Source organism: Melospiza melodia, chromosome 14 (genome assembly GCF_035770615.1).
Source record: "Melospiza melodia melodia isolate bMelMel2 chromosome 14, bMelMel2.pri, whole genome shotgun sequence".
Lineage (NCBI taxonomy): Eukaryota > Metazoa > Chordata > Aves > Passeriformes > Passerellidae > Melospiza > Melospiza melodia.
The window spans coordinates 20,071,434-20,091,544 of record NC_086207.1 but is presented as its reverse complement, the minus strand read 5'-3'; the positions used below and the strand labels follow the sequence as shown (position 1 = coordinate 20,091,544).

The window sequence follows — 20,111 nt, the reverse complement described above, 5'->3', positions numbered from 1 at the left end:
CACCCTGGGACATACCTGGCCACAGTACCCTGGTGTTTGCACCACTGTGACTAGTTTTCATCCAATATTTGAGTGATCACATTTCTGTCATGTGCAGTTAAAAATGTCTGTGCTGTAAGCTGGAGAATAATTAGACTGAATGCATGCCTGTAATTGATCTTTCTGCTGGTTATTATACTAAAGACCTGCCAGGAAATTTGCTTCCTTTCCCGCATCCCTTTCCTTCTCCCCTGAAAATGTGCTCAGAAACTCCAAAGCAAAATCCCTGTTTCCCTGAGGCTGGGAAAGCCTCAGCACGTGAACTGAGCCTTGTGGCTGTGGCCCCTTCTTTGACCTGGGGAGGATTTTTTCAAGGGCACCAGCACAATGTGTGCATTATTCCCTGCAGCTCAGGGGTTCTTCAGCCTGGGATCAGGTATGGGCAGGTTTGGAGGGGCTGCCCAGGGAGGGTTGGGGTGCCCATCCCTGGAATGTCCCAGGAAGGGCTGGAGGTGGCACTGAGTGCTCAGGGCTGGGGACAGGATGGGCGTGGGGCACAGCCTGGACTCAGTGGGTTGGGAGGTCTTCTCCAGCTTAAATGATTCTGTGATTGTGATGGCATCCTTTCAGCAGGGTTACATATACCAAGGAGTTATCGTTGGGTGTTGGAGTAAATCTGCTTTTGCAGGGAGCTTCACAGTAATCGTTTCTTCCACAGCCCTCTTAGAGATTATCTCTGTTCTTGGCTCTAGTTTGAGGTGAAAAAGAAATCAGAGGGTGCCTTGGCAATGGGATTGAAACAGCAGCACAGGTGATCTTGGGGTTGATTTACTTATTCCACAGAACCCTCTTCCCAGCTTAATTTTATCCCTCCCTCCGATCTGGTGCCTCTGTCCATGCAATGCTGTTTTGCAATAGCAGTTGCATTTCTGGCGACTCCTGGGTTGGTTCTGCCTCCTTGGGGTGACAGAGCTGCCCCCACACAGTGACAGCTGCCCCTGCTCGTGGTGCAGTGCTGAGGAGACTCTGGGCTGAACACATGGATGTGTCCTCTGAGCTCCTGCAGAGGCTGGAGAAAGGCTAAGGAGAGACCCAGCATTCTGTATCTTGGGAAATCACAATTGCAGAGGCTTTCAGGAGAGTGAAGGCTGATGATAGGAGCCACCTTCTTTTCCAGCTGCCTCCAATAAATGTCAAATAAAATGCTTATTTTACACACCAAGGGTGTGAGGGAGTTTGCCTTTAAAAACTTTCTTTTCATATTGTAATTGGGGACTGAATTTAATTGGGGACTGAATTGGGAACTGACTGATTTTGAAATCAATAATACTTAGTGGAAACTGGTTTTGAGTATTTTGAATAGTTGTCTTCATTATTAATTTCCATTTGAGCACTTTGAAGCCTATCAAGTCCATTTCCCGTCTCCATGATCACATTGAGATTACTTGGTGGTTTCTCTGATCTTCTCAAGGCCTTGCTTTCTGTAAATGACAGTCCCTGTGGTATTTATAAAACTGTTTTTTACTTGGTGGTGTTATTAAAAAATGCCGAGCAGAAAAAGTGGCTCTGGGAGGAATGAATTTGGTTATTTGTGCCTTTGCAGCACTCCTGGGTGGCTCTCGCAGGGGGAAGGAGGAGCTGGTTCTGAGCAGAGAGCAGTACCCATGGGTTATTCTGAGCCCTGGGAGCACATTCCTGGCTGCAGTTAATGCTGTGAGGAGGCCTCTGCCAGGCTGCCATGTGCAGTCCCTGCAGGGCTTCAGGCATCTGACCACGTCACATTCCCACTGAATTTCTGGAGAAAACCTGCCCGTGCACGTAGGGCTGTGGGCACAGCCACAGGTCCTGAACCTCCTGCACCCTGGGAGCAGAGGATATGGAGCTGGGATTTGGCACCTGCTGTTAGCACTGAGCCATGGAATCTGCTCCTTGCTTCATCAAAGTCCATAAAACATCTCAAGTTTTTCTTACAAAGCTTAAAAACAGTACTGGGTCATGGTTCGAGGTTCAACCTAATCGTGAGATTTAGTTGTAATTTCCTTCAAATGCAAAAAGTAAAACTTTTTTTCCTCCAATTAAATTGCTTTCCTGTCATAAATATTAAAATTAGGGAAAGAGCTCCTCAGATACTGGGGCTTGGGCAGTTTGGAAGGAAGCTTTTGAGTCTTTGAGGAAAGGTTGCACAGATCCCAGAATCACTGAGGTGGGAGAAGACCCCCAACAGCAGCGAGTCCCAGCTGTGCCCCATGCCCACCTTGTCCCCAGCCCAGAGTGCCACCTCCAGCCCTTCCTGGGCACTCCAAACCTGCCCACACCTTATCCCAGGCTGAGGAATCCAGGAGCTGGGAGCAATAATGTTTTCTTTCCCTTCTCTTTGTGCAGCAGTTTAAGCCCATTTTCTGTCCCTGGTTGAAATCAGAAGTGCTGCTTTGTTCTTTAGCTCTTCTGCACATACATTTCCCAGCCCAGAACAGATTTTCTGAGAAAAGACAGATTCTCTTAATTGTCAGCCCTTAAGTGAAGCTGAAGGAGAAGTGCCAGATGCTGCAGGATTTGTGATGAAAGTTGCAAGAATAATCAGTCCAGGGAAGCACTCATCATTGTCTCCTTGGAAAGGCTGGCCTGCTCATCTCCAGCTGAGTGAGGAGCTGCAGCCTTTAGCCTGCATCTGGTATTTCCTTGTGGGTTGTTGCTGGGCAAAATGGGGTTAACTTGTGGCTTTTCCAAGCTTTCTGAGGCACCACAGCTTCTGAAACACTGAGAAGCAGCAGCAGTGATGGTTGGTGGGTCTGCTCTTGTTGTGTTATCATCTAGTGTAGTTCTCTCATGGTGCTTCCTGGGTTTTTCTCCCAGGATCAGCTGTAGGTTCCACATTCAGAATAGGGTGAGAGGAATATCTGTATTACAGGTAGGAAGAGCTGTAGATAATGATGGCGTGTTCAGCATCACGAATAAGAAAATACAAAACTTAAAGCATTCCTTCCTGTCACTTTGATGATAATTTATATTCAGGCGTTGGTTAATCTCATCTAAATTCAGATGTGCTGAGGACTCAAATTTAAGAGCATAATTATCCATCGTTCAGTTTTCTCCATGAGGCAGTGGGGAGGAGAAACAGGCTTGGATTGTTCTTGGCTGTTCAGTGTTTCTCTGTATTGCCAGGTAAGTGTTCATTGTAGCCATACTTCTAAAATTAGTACCTCTTTTGGTTCCTGAAGTGAGGTGAAATTAATTTGGGGGAAAAAATGACCCTAGATTTTTTGTTAAATATTTTGTTCTTAGGATGTATTGTAGTTCTTTTATTTTTAATTTTCTGTGGTGGTGGTATATTTGTTGATAATCTTAATTATACTTTACAGATTGAACATTGGGACACTGAAATGTTATGACTGTATCATCCTGCATGATCCAGGTGTTGTCTTAACTTTTAACCTGGTTTGTCTCTCAACCAGATCCTCTATTGCCTTGCCACGAGTAGATTGGATAGTGGAAGCTTCCCTAGGCAGGGTGGAAAGGAAAAGCCGTTTGTGTGGTGGGGTGACTCCATAAAAACCAGGGGCTCCTATTCTCCTGGGAATCAGTGGATGGCTCCATAAAAACCAGGAGCTCCTGTTCTCCTGGGAATCAGTGGGATGGCTCCATAAAAACCAGGAGTTCCTGTTCTCCTGGAATCAGTGGGATGGCTCCATAAAAGCAGAGGGTTCCTGTTCTGGGAATCAGTGGGATGGCTCCATAAAAGCAGAGGGTTCCTGTTCTCCTGGGAATCAGTGGATGGCTCCATAGCACCAAGAGCTCCTTCCCCCCAGCAAGGGCCAGCTCAGCAGATCCATCTGACACCCTCTGGTCCTGCTGGCTGCCCTGCACCTGCAGCCACCAACCTGTGCCAGGTGAAGCCCTGTCCAAAGAGGGCTTTATGTGCAGGTCCCAGCAGAGCCCTCTCCTCACAAAGAGTTAAGTGTGCAGCCGGAGCTGGGTTTGTTCCCGTTGTGTTTGCCAGCGTGACCTTTGTTTAATGTTTCTCAGACAGAACATGCAAGTGACATGACAGCAGTTAGGGAGGGGTTCTAGCTGGAAGTACAGCAGGCTTTGGGCATACATGTGTTTATTGCTCCTTGCAGATACTCCTGGGTTAGCTGCCCCTTCTGGGGGTGCTGGGAGCCTGGGTGGGAGCCTGGGTGGGAGCCTGTGCTGGTTCCCATGCTGGTCCCAGCTCTGCTCTCGGAGCCCTGGCTGTGCTGACGTGTCCGGAGCCTCACGTGCTGCTTTGGAGCACTGCTAAAAACAGGGAAAGATTAACCCCTCTGCTGTTTCCTAAAGGTGGTTTGTTTCGGGGTTAATTCCTCTGAAACCCCAGGAATCTCAGAGAAGCTTCCCAAGGGTACAAAAGCTGTTTTTCTGGGGGAACCTCATCCCCATTGGAGTTGGCTGAGCCATTGGATCAGTGTATCTCAAAGATGCAGCAGTGGAACTTATTGTATGGTTAAAGCAATACAGAAATGCTTGTTGGAACCAGGATGTTGTGTTTTAGATAAAAGCACCTCCATGTGCTTTTCATTTGAAAACTTAGGGCTTTGTGAATGTCAGCATCCCCTGTTATTTTGGAGTTAAAAGCTTGTTTGGTGTGTGTGATTGCAGCTGTATGGGGTCTGCACCCTGGGAGTTTCAGTGCTGCTTTGGTTTGTTTCTCTGGTACTTGCTGCTGAAAAAGCTGATTATAAAGCTGGGACTGAGGTAAATGAAGTTGTACCCCAGTGAGGTCTTCTCAGTAATGTCTGATTGAAATGGATCTTTTTTTCTCCTTTGCTTTATGTTAATATTTTTTAAAGGTGAGATTGTTGGATTTACTGATCATCTGATGGGTTGAAAGGATTGGCTGATGAACTTTTATTTTTTCCTACCCTATCCTGGGTCTAGCTTTGTCAGATTTTAGTCTCTGATACATTCTGTTCAGGTGCCCATACTTTGAAACCCTTCCTGGCTGCAGCTCAAAAAACATTTTTTGATATTTTTATATTGTTTGATTTCATCAGTAATATGGGAAACTGATTGCCATACCTGTTCTCTCACCTCCTGTGTAATTATGCTTATGTAAGAATATAAGGACTTAGGGACTAATGCATAGTCTTAAAACTGAATTAAGCACCTGTTTTCTTCAGGTGCTGAGCAGAGTGAGCTCACCTCCCAAACCCAGCGTGCAGTGAGTTCTGCCTTTCCCACATTTCAGTAGTAAACACCCAGTAATTTTCCCATGAGGAATACTACGGCTCTCCTACTGGAACAGTCTTCAGATGTCTTCAAAACCTGTTGCAGCTGTGAATGCAATATATACTCCATTGAGTAAATCTTGAGTAATGACCACAGTTAAAATGTTGATCTGAGCTGTTGTGACATGTTCTAATTCAGGAAAAGAAAAGAGTTTGCCATCAGGAGAGTTTTTAATACTTTTCAGAAGGAGTGTTGGGGTTGGTGCTGTTGGACACCTGCAGTCAGTTCAGCCCTGAGGATGCAGGAGGTGCTCTCGGAGGAGAGGGATGGTGGGGAGGACTCGGGGTCTGTCTGTGTGTCTGTCCCTGTCGTGGTGGCTGTGGCAGAGAGGTAAACAGCCCATTAATGAAGTTTACAGATGGAGTTTAATTGGGAGGGGTTCCCAGCGCTGCTCAGGAAGACAAAATACACAAAGAGGCAGAGACGAACAATGCGGCCAGGAAACAGCGCGGGGTTCAGCGAGGAAGGAATAGAGCTTCCTTCAGCTGGCAGGGAGGGGAGAGGACAGAGGAAAGTGCACAGAAAATACCAGGAGCCCTGAGAGGGAGAGAACGCGAGAGCTAAAAGTGTCATGGGGGGAAAAAAGCACACCACAAAGCCCCAAGGTGAGAATTGCCTGCGAAGGCGGGGTGTGGGCAGCAGGAGGGATGTGGTGAAACATCTTTATAGTCTTGTGTGACATGGTTGCCAAGTGGAAATAAAAGCAGGTAATAACCTACTGTGTGTGCATGTTATAGCAGAAATTGTATCTGTAATTGCTTAACAGTGTTGACAAAAGTAATTACAGCACTCTTCAGGATAATTCAATAAAGTTGACTTAAAATGCCTTGGAAATGACATACAATATACACGTCATACAGGTCTGGGGTGCTGCTCCTCGCTGGCCCTTCTGAGAATATTACACAAGTTTCTGTGGCTGATTTCGTGTCAATAAACAAACTTAGGACGTGCTTTTCTTCCTGTTTGTGCAGGGAAGAGTGGTTTCGTATTTGTTCTTTGCATCCCCTGTGTCAGGGGCCAGTTAAAGTTAAGTGAGATTTTGTTCTGAAGGGTGCTAAAAGTGATGGCAAGAGTTTGGGAAATGCTTTTTAAAGAGATTCACTCAATTTTAAACTCAGTTATGTAGACACACAGATCTGGATATGAAAGATAAAATGCACCATGAACTAAATGTGAAACAGGAAGAAAAGCTTTTGTTGGGTTTGGGGGGAGGCCTCAGCCTCTCCCTCGGGGCCCTGAGCCATCACTGTGCTCATGCGTCAGCAACCTTCTGATTTTTGAATTTTGAATTTGCTCCTTGTCTTTCCTGCAAGAATTCCTGTTCCCTCTGTAAGATGGTAAAAAGGAATTGCTACCCTTTAAAGTGACGTTGGTGCTCATGACTAAACAGGGAGCACAATCCACGCGAGCTGGCACTGCACCTCGGCTCGGGCCCGTGGCGCTGACAGCAGCTTGCAGTCGTCATCCCTGTGACTAAGATCTCAAAATCATCACCAGTATTTCTGTTTTCCAGCAAAGTACCCAGGATATGATGTTTTTATGGGGGTTTGTTTGTTTTCCATGCTCTTGGAAGCCGTCACAAAAGCTGATTCTGTCCTGGCGGGTTTATTGTAGCAAAGCCCGGTCTCCCTTCCCACTGCTCTTCTCATTAAAGCCAGCTCAGGCTCCTCCTCCTCGGCTGTTTCTTTAGCTGATGATGAAACTAAGTGGCTATAACAATGAATTTCCCTCTCAGGGGATCAAAACATACTGAATACATACCTGAAATGAGAGTGGAAACACAGTGAGTTTAGTAAACAGTGTGAAAACAACAGGAATGAACCTTCAGTACAGATTCCTGTTGGTAAATGCAGATTGTCCGTGTAATGAGTTTATTTCATGTCGCAAACCACCACAGTTTATGGGCATCTCTTCTGCCAAACAGAAGGGTGCCTTCAGTACTGAAGCAGTACCTTCTGGGGGTTAAATCTTTTCATTGTCACTTGTAGGTTGAGCACTGAAGCAAAAGACCAGTGTGCCCATTGCCCATCCAAAATCTCAGGAATATGCTGCTGTTAAAAATACAGTTCTCATTCGCCAGTTGATTTATTTTGGGGGAAAAAGTTTGCTTTCCTTCCTACATATACTGGGAATATAACAGACGCGTTTTAAACCACGAGGTGGATTTTGATTTCTCAGTAGTTTCTGCTAATAGCAAACGTCATTTGAGAGTATTTTTCTTGCTTACATGCCTTGTTTAAACTCTGTTTTGGCTGCTTTCTTTTTGGTCCACTGGTGTTTTTTGAGCTTCTGGACTCCTGTTCAAAGTTTAAAGAACAATAACCAGTCAAATGTAAAATAATGTCAATTGAACCAACTGATGACTCAACAGTCAACCAAGTCATTCTGGCCCTGCACCAAATGGACCGAGGCCAAAACCTAAAGTTGGCACAGGTCCCCATCCCTGTTCTCCATAGATCTGCACTGAAGCAGAGCCCGGAGTGCAACACGCTGGTTAATATTCCATAATGAAGGGCTGCATGTGTGAGAGTGTGCCTCCCATTGAGGGAGCCCGTGCTGGGCAGGACCTGAGTCTGCAGGGCTCCCTCCAGAGGGACAGGGAGACAGGGAAATGGGGAAATGGGGTTTGTGCTCCGGGGAATTCAGCAGCCTCACCTGCTTCAGTATCACCTTCCCTCTGAACAGAGCTTCCTGGAAGGGCTGGAGAAGGAATGAGGGAAAAACATTCCTTTCTGCTTCTCTTGCCTTCTCTTCATCTTTCCCTTCTCCTCTTCCTCTTGCTCAGAGTTAGGGTGTTATTTCTGCTCTGTTATTTGTGTTGCATTGCTTTTAGTTTCTTTTTTTTGTATTTCTGCTGATATTTGTTGTTGTAAAGCAGGAATTAGCTCTGCAGTGCAGCTAAAAGCATGAGCTGGTAAATCAGTGTGTGTGTCCACATTGATACAGCTCCAGGTCCAGACCACTATTCCACTGGCAGCAGGAGAGTCTTGATTTTATTGTGTTTTATTCAGAATAGAAGAAATGAACTTCTTAATTGCAGCTCTAAATTTATTTATGTCTTGATGGTTATTTGACTATGGAAGGACTATACTGCAGCTTCGAGGCTTTTGGAGAAGAGAAGGCTCCAAGGGACCTTGAAACCCCTTCCAGTGCCTAAAGGAGCTCCAAGAGAGCTGGAGAGGAACTTTGGACAAGGGGGAATGGCTTCCCGCTGCCAGGGAGCAGGGTTAGATGGGACATTGAGGGTGGGCAGACCCTGGCACAGGGTGCCCAGAGCAGCTGTGGCTGCCCCTGCATCCCTGGCAGTGCCCAAGGCCAGGCTGGACAGGGCTTGGAGCACCCTGGGGCAGTGGGAGGTGTCCCTGCTCATGGCAGGGGATCTTTAAGGTCCTTTCCAATCCAGACCATTCTGGGATTCTGTGATTCTACTACAGTTTACTTTAATATTTGACTGCCTTTCTTTCTGTATCATTAATATTTTTCCGTGTATGTTAGAATCAGCTTTCCAGACGTGTCTCTCCTTTCCTAGCAGCATCGTTTGGCAGCCTGCACACAGTCCTGTGATTGACACGAGCACTGGACACGGCCCATGCTGAGGTCATTAATGGAACAAGTCCTGTTTAATATTTTAAGTTCAGTTCCTCTGGTACAACATTAATGTGTGCTGGAATAAGGGGTCAGATCCGATCTATGCTGACTGTGGAGGAAGAGCCAAAATGCTGGGGCTGCTCTGAGCTCATGAATCTCTTGTGATCACCATAGAATGTCTCAGTGCAGTTCCGCTGCTGTTGAATTCCAAGTGCTGGCCCATGGAACTGGTGTGTTAAAGGGTCAGTGTTTAGACAATACATTTTTGGGCAGTTAGTTTGACTCTTGGTTAGTATGCAAGGTTCAGAAAACTAAAAACCTGCTTTTAAGGAAGATAAAGCATCTCTGAGGCTGCTGAGATCTGAAACAGAACCCCAGAATCCACAGAAGTTGGAAAAGACTTTTAATGTTACCAAGTCCCAGCTGTGCCTGATCCCCACCCTGTCCCCAGCCCAGAGCCCCAAGTGCCACCTCCAGGGATGGGGATCCAACCCTCCCTGGGCAGTTCCAGTGCCTGAGCTCCCTTCCCATGGGGAAATTCCTGCTGTGCCCACCCTGAGCCTGCCCTGAGCCCCCTTTCCATGGGGAAATTCCTGCTGTGCCCACCCTGAGCCCCCTTTCCATGGGGAAATTCCTGCTGTGCCCACCCTGAGCCCCCTTTCCATGGGGAAATTCCTGCTGTGCCCACCCTGAGCTGCCCTGGCCCAGCCTGAGGCCGTTCCCTCTGCTCCTGTCCCTGCTCCCTGGGAGCAGATGCCAACTCCCACCTGGCTCTCCCCTCCTGTCAGGAGCTGTGCAGAGCTAGAAGATCCCCTCTGAGCCTTCTTTTATCCAGGCTGAGACATTTCTTGGGATGCACTGAAAATTAAAAAAAAAGAATCTAATTTTACTCAGACCTTAGCGCTCTATTGTAGAGTGCATTATTTTTCAGTTGTCCCGGTCCTGGCTCACCTCAGTCTGTGAGCACAGAACGTCTCCCTGTGCCTGCAGGTTTGAGATGATCCACAGGCTGTAAATACAGCTAGATCAAATGGCTATTTTGTCATCCAGCAAAGCTTAAACAATTGGTATGGCCCAGGATGATTTGATTCCATATTTTTATGCAAAGTTTGTATTTGAGTATAGAGGTCCTGGCTTGTGTCTGGGTCTCTTTTTTTGCTGCCTCTTTATTTAGGGAAAGAAGGGTGAACAATGGAATTTAAAAAGCAGCACAAAGCTTTGGAAAAGTATGCCTAAATTGATTCATATAGAAATGAATTCTACCCTTGAAGGTAAGACTTTTTGGCCGCTTTACTGGAGCACTGTAATAAATATAAAAGTTTAGAACATATAATTTAATTATCATATTCTGGCCATAAATGCTTTAGGTCTGTAGTACATTTGAAATCCCAAGAGCTCTGGCTGAGGTTGCAGCTGCAACATCAATTACCATTTATCCATTCCAAGAAAGCTTTGCCTGTGCCCTTGAAGCCTTTACGCTCTGGAGAGGCTCCAGCGGGAGCGCGGCCGCTGCTCCGGCGTCACTCCCGGTGATGCCAAGATGGGAGCGGGCGCCATTTCACAGCGCTGGCCTGGGGCTGGAGCCTGGGGAGCTGCCAGCAGCCCCTCCTGGTGCTCCTGAGAGCTGCAGTGCCCTGGGCAGGGTGGGTGCCCTGGGCAGGGTGGGTGCCCTGGGCAGGGTGGGTGCTCCTCAGGGATTGGGGATGCCATGGTGCTCCCTGAGAGCTGCAGTGCCCTGGGCAGGGTGGGTGCCCTGGGCAGGGTGGGTGCCCTGGGCAGGGTGGGTGCTCCTCAGGGATTGGGGATGCTGTGGTGCAGGCTGGACACACCGCTGGCCCTGGGGAGCCCTGGCTGCCAGGGCGGCTTTGCTCCATGTGTTGTGTTGGCAATCTGCAGATTCCTGCCCTGCTTCCGTGCTGCTGGCGTTTGCCAGCACTGTTTGTCTGACTGTACAAACCCACAGATCCTGCAGCCAGCTTTGGTTGTGTGAAGGAATGGTAAAAGGTGTGTTCTGCAGGTGGGGATGATCCCGAGGCTTTGCTGCTTGAGGGGTCTCTGATATTTTACATTTTTCTGTTAGAACCGTGGCGTGCCCTAGCAGCATTTACTGTGGCAGGGTCAGGGGCAGGGAGAGCCCCTCTCCCTCACACCAGGAGCTGCTGTGCCATGAGTTTGTGGCTCTGGCAGTGAAGGAAATTCGGCAGTGCCACATCCCTCCCGGTGCCATTATCTTGGCCGTGTCACAGATGTGCTGCACAGAACGAGGCCGTTAGCTCAGCATCTGATTTCCTGGCTTATCAGGGGTTTTTTAATACAGTGTTTATCTGGGTGTGCGATAAAGGAAACCGTGTTAATCGTCCTGGTTCTCAGAGCAGCTGGAAACCAGAAATGCTGGGGGCTTTTGTCTACAGGCTTTGGTTAAATACTCCAGAGTTGATTTTTCATTTATTATGGCATCATTGAGGACATGGTTGTTGTCAAGACCTGCACTCCTACCAAAGCCATCCAGATCTCCATTTTAAACAAAAATAGGAAAGAGAGCTGGAGAATGGGTAGGTCTGTAAGGGAGCTGTGTGGAGGGAGGATTTGTGGCTCTGTGAGCAGTCAGCACCCCAGGACACCTTAGCCTGGGGTCTGTCCCATGGCAGTCTGTGTCTCTGCAGTGGCTCTGTGCCCCCTCTGTGGCACCCGGCCAGCCAGGGCTGGCTCTGTGTCTGCAGAGCTCAGGCCTGGGAGGAAAAACTGGGCTCTTACCAATTTGCAGTCTCTTCAGAATGAAGTGAAAACATTTCAAGAGACAGAAGAAGCCAATGGTTCAGGTTCTCAGCAAAAAGGCCTTTCTGGAATTATTTCCAATTGGCAAACACACTCCTGTTTTAATAGTCATGACAAGTCTAGTGTCAACAGTCCTGGATTGAAATTTCTTCCTGCTTGAACTCAAAACTACTTCCCTGCCTAAGAGGATATAAAAATAATTAATAGTTTCTCTAGTTAATGAAGAAATAAATAAACAGCTCAAAAAATGTAATCAGGCAGTGTCCACAGCCTAGTGTTTACATTGCTCTCATTGCTGGAAGATAAGGAGGAGACCCAGATGGCAATGACATTGAAAATGGTTTCTTTACTCTTAGTTTGGTGATACACTTACACCAATAAGTAACTTGCTTTTAGGAATCCATTCCCAGTGGTTGGTTCAGTGGAGCTGCAGAGCCAGGGTGTGTGGTGGGCCGTGTTTTGGTGTCTGGAGGTGTGAGGAGTGACCTTCTGTTTGACAGAATGTGGTGCAGGCTGGCTATTGCTTTCGCACACTGGTGAAAATGGGTGCAGGCTGTAGGCTGGAAATGGTAATTTGGGTTCCTGGAGGTGTTCTTCCCCTCGCCATTGTCCCATAGAGCTGTCCTCCATAGGGTCAGAGAAGCGTGAGATGGTTTGGGTTGGAAGGGATCTTGAGGATCAACCCGTCCCGCCCCTGTGTGTCGATATGTCCAGGTCCGTGTGTCCCTGTCCGTGTGTCTGTGTCCATGTCCCCCCGTCCATGTGTCTGTGTATCCTTGTCTTTGTTTTCCTGTCCGTGTGTCCATGTCCCCCATCCATGTGTCCGTGTGTCCCTGTGTGTCCCTGTCTGTTTGTCCCTGTCCGTGTGTCCATGTGTCTGTGTCCCCCTGTCCGTGTGTCTGTGTGTCCATGTCTGTGTGTCCCTGTCATGTCTGTGTATCCCTGTGTGTCCCTGTCCGTGTGTCCCATCTGTGTGTCCCTGTCATGTCTGTGTATCCCTGTCCGTGTGTCCCTGTCCATGTGTCCGTGTCCCCCTGTCCGTGTGTCCGTGTCCCTGTGTGTCCATGTCCGTGTCTCCCTGTCCGTGTGTCCCGTCTGTGTGTCCCTGTCTGTGTCCATGTCTGTGTCTCCCTGTCCATGTGTCCCGTCTGTGTGTCCCTGTCTGTGTCCCATGTCCGCGTCTCCCTGTCCGTGTGTCCGTGTCCCTGTGTGTCCATGTCCGTGTCCCCCTGTCCGTGTGTCCCGTCTGTGTGTCCCTGTCTGTGTCCCATGTCTGTGTCCCCCTGTCCGTGTGTCCGTGTCCCTGTGTGTCCATGTCCGTGTCTCCCTGTCCATGTGTCCCGTCTGTGTGTCCCTGTCTGTGTCCCATGTCTGTGTCCCCCTGTCCGTGTGTCCGTGTCCCTGTGTGTCCATGTCCGTGTCTCCCTGTCCATGTGTCCCGTCTGTGTGTCCCTGTCTGTGTCCATGTCCGTGTCTCCCTGTCCGTGTGTCCCGTCTGTGTGTCCCTGTCTGTGTCCCATGTCCGCGTCTCCCTGTCCGTGTGTCCGTGTCCCTGTGTGTCCATGTCCGTGTCCCCCTGTCCGTGTGTCCGTGTGTCCCGCTGCCCGGGCTGTGTCTGTCCATCCCCCAGCAGGACCCAGGACAGGAGCCCTCCCCGGCCGTTGCCATGCCCGCCTGCTGCAGGTGACCCTTGAGCCGGGGTTGAAGTCCCTGGTGAATGATTAACCCTGGAATGGCTTTATTTAAACACCTCCATTTCTGCACAGCTCGTTACTGGGGCGCCATCTTCGTTAAGCCTTTCCATTTTCCCGCTTCATTAAAATTTCCTATTTCACCCCCTTCATTAAGGTTTCCCATTTTGCCCCCATATGTTCAATTGAGTAGAAATGATAATCACATCTATGCAAATAAATAAAATCAGATTGTGTATGAATAGTTTCTGAAATATACATGGGAATGTACTAAGTTTAGTGCCCCATACCAATGCCATGTCTCCCAAAATGAAATTTAATCTAAGTTTTTACAGATTTGAACGGTGACAATTGGGAGGTTTTTTCCTCTCTCGTCTATGCTGCTTGATTTTTATTTTATCTAGATAGGACTCATAGTTTATTAGGGTTTGTTGAGTTGAAAGTAGTTTCCGTAAATACTGAAAGCTGTTCCATTATTATATTATCTCAGAGTGTAATTTCCCTGCCTTACCTCTTCCTTAGGAAGTGGTCCTTTGCCTTTTGCTGTGTATAACTGTGTAGGTGAGGGATTTATACTGAATGTGGCTGCTGTAACTGTATAGGTGAGAGATGTATACTGAATGTGTCTCCCATAATTGTATAGGTGAGGGATTTACACTGCATGTGGCTGCTGTACCTGTACAGACAAGGGATTTACACTGAATGTGGCTGCTATACCTGTACAGGTGAGGGATTTACACTGAATGTGGCTGCTATACCTGCATAGGTGAGGGATTTACACTGAATGTGGCTGCTGTACCTGTACAGATGAGGGATTTACACTGAATGTGGCTGCTATACCTGCACAGGTGAGGGATTTACACTGAATGTGGCTGCTGTACCTGTACAGATGAGGGATTTACACTGAATGTGGCTGCTGTACCTGTACAGGTGAGGGATTTACACTGAATGTGGCTGCTGTACCTGCGCAGGTGAGGGATTTACACTGAATGTGGCTGCTATACCTGCACAGGTGAGGGATTTACACTGAATGTGGCTGCTATACCTGTACAGGTGAGGGATTTACACTGAATGTGGCTGCTGTACCTGTACAGGTGAGGGATTTACACTGAATGTGGCTGCTATACCTGCACAGGTGAGGGATTTACACTGAATGTAGCTGCTATACCTGCACAGGTGAGGCATTTACACAGAATCTCGTGCAGAGCCCTGCAGTCCCTCCTGGTGCTGTTCACCAGCAGGGCTGGCTGGCAGCTCTCCACACGGTCAGTAAATATTGCCCTTATCTGATACAGCCAGGCTGGGAAGATATGCCTGCAGCCCGGATTAGATTGCTGGCTACTGCTGTATTAATCAATGTAATCATTTATTTTTAGCTTTAGAAGTCATATCATCTGTTTTCTTTCTCATATTACATTTTCTGTGGGGCTAGTACAGAAAATGAGCCCCGTTTAAAAATTAAAGGTGGCTGAAAAGTTTCAGTGGAATATGTTTGGCACTGTCATGGTTTCCCTGACAGCTGATGAATGTTTCCTTAAAAATGCTTTTGTCAGAAGTGTGAGAAGTATAAAGAGTTTTATTTTTGTATCTAAATTAGCTGTCTTCAAAACTATACATAGAAAGATGTTTCCATCTTCTTAATAATTTTAATGAAGCAAAGTTCTCAAGTGCTATATTCCTTATTTAAACTCATAGCTCCTAGCCTGTACTTCAGTGTTTAATCTGAGATATTTATTATTAGAAAAGGAGCTATTGGCCTAAACTTTTAGAGAAAATAAGGCACTGACTGCTGCTTGTAGAAGTGGTATTGCTTGGTTTTGAGGTAAGTGTTGGGGTTTTTATGTGGGGGTTTTTTGCATATGACAGTCTAAAAGTAGAGAAACAAATTTATTTTTCCAAACGTATCAGTAAGCTGGGGAGAGAAGAAAAAAAAATGAAAGAAGAAAGTAATATGTGCATCACATGAAAGGAAGCAAAGCTTTGAGGTCAGAATTACTTGTCTGATGGTCAGACAGGAAGGCTGTGAGAGAGCAGAGAGCCAAGGGTGGCTCTCAAGGCTGAGGTTCTCCCCGTGTGTCTGGGCTCCTCCTGGGATCCCCTGGAGCAGCAGAGCTGGCCAGAGCCAGCAGGGCAGGAGCAGAGGGGGATCCTCAGCTGCCTCCCCGGGATGTGTGAGCTCCTGCAGCCCCACGAGCTGCAGCTCTGTGCTCAGAACTGGTGCGTGGAGTTGGTGCGACCGGCTTGGGTTCCATGCTGCCGTGGCTCCAGTGCTGCGGGGTGCATTGTGCAACCAGAGGGGCTTATCAGAGCTCTTTAAAAGGAGATTCATTAATGGGAGAAGCCAGGAAAGCCGTGCCAGGGGTGATGGGCAGGGATGCAGTCCCTCAGTGAGCCCTCTCCGGCTGACAGACACGCTGTGGGGGCTGGCAGCCTCGTGGCAGAGCCACGGAGGAGAAGTGTTGAGCATTCCAGAGATGCTTCTGAGCGCAGAGCAGCGATGTGACAGATTTGAGTTCTTTTCCAAGTTCTGGAGAGAAGCATTCTTCCCTTTGGGAAAAGAGGGGCCTTTTTCTTCCCTTTTTCCTCAGGTTTGACTCATTCTCCTCCATTCCTGCTGCCAGCCTTTGCTGCTGAGGGCTCTGCGCCACCCTTGCTCTGCTCTTGCTCTGCTCTCCCCTTCCCACTGCTCTTGCAGCACCTTGAAGCTGTTGCTGTGCTCCTGTCTGGTGTTTTCTCTTCTGCTCAGCCTCTCTGCTCTGAGACACAGCTCAGCTTCTCCCCAGCTCAGACTCTGCTTTTCGGGGCTCTGCACATCCTTAGGTCTTTGCTGCCTGTGCTGTCTCATTTTTTCCCCCTAACACAAGTAATTTTCACTTCTCTCTGTCTTCTGGTTCCATTTTTGTCAAAGTGAGAACTTCATTGACACATTTATTGTGGTTTGACTTTGATCCCTCCGTGTTTGAGTGGGAGGATCCTGCTCCTCGTCTTTTGATTGCCTCAATCCATCCCTGTAGGAAAGGACCAGCACAATGGCAAAATCCTTTGGATCAGTGGATGGGCCATTTCTGGGGATGGGACATATGGACCTGTGCAAAAGCAGAGCTCCCAGGTGTTGGAATGTCTTCATTTGGGATGGAATTTTAGGGTTTGCGTGAGCGTGTTGGAGCTGTGGGTTTTTTTTAAATGTGTGACCAAATCTAGTCAGACTTCCTTGAGGAGGGGAAAAGGAATTTTCCATGCAAAAGCCATCCCACATACAAATGCTAAACCCACATCAGGGAACGTGGATGGTCTGGAGAGTTTCCAAGGCAAGGCACCAAAACCTTAAATAAAAGTGTCATTTTTCTAGCTTCATCTGGAGAGTGGCTGGAACCCTGGTGAACAGGACTTTCTGTGAAAATCAGTTTCAAGTGAAGCAGGCAGTATAGAAATCATGTTTTAGGCGTTTCAAGCTTAGTTGGGAATCACAGAATGGCTGGGATTGGAGATCATCCAGTCCAACCTCCGGCCCGGGCAGGGTCACCTGGAGCAGGGGAGACAGGAGCGTGCCCAGGTGGGTTTGGGATGTGTCAGAGAGGGACACTCCGTGACCTCCTGGTGTTCCAGTGCCTGCCACCTCCATGGAAGGACGTTCTTCCTCGTGCGGATGAACACAACAGCTGGGCCTCTCCAGGGCTGTGGGGCCGTGCCTGCTTGGTCTGTAGGATCAGGGTTGGTCTGTAGGAGTGCCATGCAGCTCCCTTCAGAGCAGAGAAGATAAGCCACCCTGAGAGCAGCCCCTGAGCCCTGGCCCAGCACTGCTGGGTCAGCCCTGAGGATTAGGAGCAGCTCCAAGGTGATTAGGATGGATTGTTTGTTGTTAACAAACCAATCCTTCATTTGTAGCAGGGCTGGGTGTTTACATCCAAATCCTGAAATGAGGGATATTTCTCACTCTACTCCCAAACTGCTGGGGTGAAGCCATCACTTGTTACTGTGAATATTTGTTGCTATATGGCCCAGTTTGCACAGCTCCTTGCATAACAGCATCCCAGTGGAGCAGCCGGTGGTGCTGCTGGGAGGGAGCCCTTGTGCAGAGTGCAGGGAATGTGGCAGTAATGGAAACAATATGCAGTAAGAGCGTGTTTAAAGAGTCAATTTTAAAGGCTGGGATAATTGTGCAAGAAACTTGGCTTCAGAAACGTGTAAGGGAAGGAATCTTGATGCAGCCAAATAGGCCGTGAAAAATCCTTACAGCTTTTCTGGGGTTTTACAGAAGTCCTTGTTTAACTATTTCTGGTGCTCTCTGTGTGCAGAGCTGCCCCACCAAGCTGTTCCTGGCAGCTGTGCTCCCCTCCATCCCAATTAAAGGTGTTTCTCTGCTTTGTTTCAGCCCTGGAATGAGGTCAGATGTAAGCTCTTCTCCATCCACAACCTCAGCAACCACGGGACCACCTCCCAAGCTCTGCCTGGTGTGCTCCGACGAGGCCTCGGGGTGCCACTACGGTGTCCTGACGTGTGGCAGCTGCAAAGTCTTCTTCAAAAGGGCAGTGGAAGGTAGGACCTCCTCATCAATACGAGATCCCCACACACACCATCCATTTTCAAACCCAGCATCCATGGCGTTGCCAGAGTCCTGCTGAACAAGCCACCCATTAGATCACTGATCTTGTCATGGTAAATCACATCGATAATGGTGCATTATCCAAAGCATGGATTCCATTCACATTGGTAAAATGCTCCCATTCACTCAGTGTAAAAGAATTTATTGTTGTTTTGGCTTTTGTCTCTTTCATGTTCTTTCACTGTTGTTTTTGTTTATTTGTCCTGGTTTTATACAGATATTTGTCTGTGTGGAATAGATTCATAAAGTTTGTGATTTTTCAATTTATGGTTAGTTGGTTTGTGTAGAAAGCTTACATGGAACTTGGTAAATGTGTTGTGTGTGAGGTTGTTGTAGTTTTCCTGTAAACAACGTTGGTTGAATTGCATCCATGTCCCTGGGTGTTACTTGCAGGGACACGGGGTACCAGGGGTGTGTGTGGGATTGGATCACTGAGATTTCTGTCCAGTTGGGATTAGAGAAAACCATTCTGGAAAACAGAGATGATGGAAAACTAATGTGAATGAGGGCTGTGTGGATTTTGGGTGCGTCAGTAGCCATTTGTGAGGGACTAGGTTGTACCTCAAGATCTGACTGTGCTGCAGTATCACGTGCAGAAAAACCGGAGCGTATTCCCAGTGTTTCTGGGAAAGTGGCGATTCCTCAGGTCTGAGAACATCATTCCTAGTTCTGGCCTCAGGGTTTCCTGTCCCGTGCCTGCCTCGTGCAGCCCTCTCTGAACCGGGCTCTTTCTGCTGACATTTGTGCAGCTGGGGTCACTGGAGGAGAGGGAAGGCTCTTTGTCAAAGACAAACCACCATTCAGCCCTCAGCAGCAGCACTTTCCCCAGTTCTGGCTCACAGGTGCCATGGGGAGCTCCATGGAAGGGCAGAGCCCCTCGGAGGGACAGCAAAGTCAAGTTCCTGTCGTGATTTCTGCTGGTCACAAAGGGCTGTTGGCTCTGTGGCGGCTGAGGTATAACAAGGCAGCATGAGCTCAAGTGCAAAGCAAATAATCATCTGTACCTTTGATTAAAACATGGTCACCAGAGATCCCTCAGAAAACAGTTTGTAAGGCAGCTGGACACGTGCCATAGCCATGGGTTTGCCTGTTCTCAAGCTTAAATAAATCACAAAAGTATTGATACAGGAGAGAATCACCCCAGTGATTCCTTTTGGGTTTGACACACAATAAGTCAGCTGTCTTGGTATTAAAAATGTAAACAGGCTTGTGGCAATAGTTCCTCAAGGCTCACCTCTGCCTTCATTTTGACTGTGCCACAAATTATCCCACTTCTCACAGAATTCCAGAACCATTAAGGTTGGAAAAGACTTCCAGGTTGATCAAGTGAAGCCTTTGATGGATCACCAGCGAGTCAGCTGGGCCACAGCACCAAGGGCTGAGCACCCTAAACCCTTCCATTCCATGACATGGATGTGCTGGACTGTTCCAGGATCCATTAGTCCTAGTCCTCACTTTAAGGAACAAATAATTCGGTTTTGTCTTTTATAGGCATTTTTCTTATTAGGAACACATGTAAAAAGAATTTGTTTCTGCAATATCCTTTTTATTAGTGGCTGCCAGGCACCTGTTAGTGCTCAGATCAAGCTGACTCTGCACACTCATTATCCGGCCTTCAGCCAAAGCCCTTTTTTCCACCTTTGCCTCCAGGCCTGTGTACTGGGACAGAAATAGTCACAGAAACTGGAAGTGTCAGTGTCTAGAAGTCAGTATAAAGTGCATTTTTTCAGCAAAGAGTAGAACCAGAGGAGAAGAGGAAGGGTGAAGGTGGGACAGCAGCTGTCGATTTATGTGCAGTTCTTCAGGCTCACAGGTCTTTCTGGGGGAGCCCAGGCTGGCCAGAGACAGCTTTTTGTAGTTCTGATTTCGTGGTGTTTCCGAGCCCAGAGCCCTTGTGGCTGAGTTTGTCCAGCCCCAGCCCTGCTCAGCTCCCAGCCCTTCACCCAGTGTGCCAGCCTGGATCCCCCCAGCTCCTCACACCTCCCTCCTGCTCTGCTCCAGATCAGCCTCTTCGTCAGCACTTTCCATTCCATCCTCCAGAGTCCTTTGTCTGCAATTCCCAACCTTTTTTGGGCTGCTGTGCCCAAATGGGCCCAGAGCTGTTGGTGCCACAGTGCGTCAGAGCCCCGGTGCCAGCGGGGCAGTGGGTGGGATGGGAATGGGGATGGGATTGGGATTGGGGATGGGATTGGGCATGAGGATGGGGATGG

The 20,111-nt window shown here is 48.1% G+C and overlaps 1 protein-coding gene across 1 annotated transcript in view; it reads left to right on the top strand.

The window, feature by feature from the left end:
* Positions 1 to 20,111, top strand: part of NR3C1 (nuclear receptor subfamily 3 group C member 1) — a 61,022-nt gene that overhangs the window by 19,149 nt on the left and 21,762 nt on the right. The window contains exon 3 of the mRNA XM_063169112.1: positions 17,671 to 17,834. Within this exon, the coding sequence (XP_063025182.1) occupies positions 17,671 to 17,834 (164 nt within the window). The remainder of the gene's footprint in view (positions 1 to 17,670; positions 17,835 to 20,111) is intronic.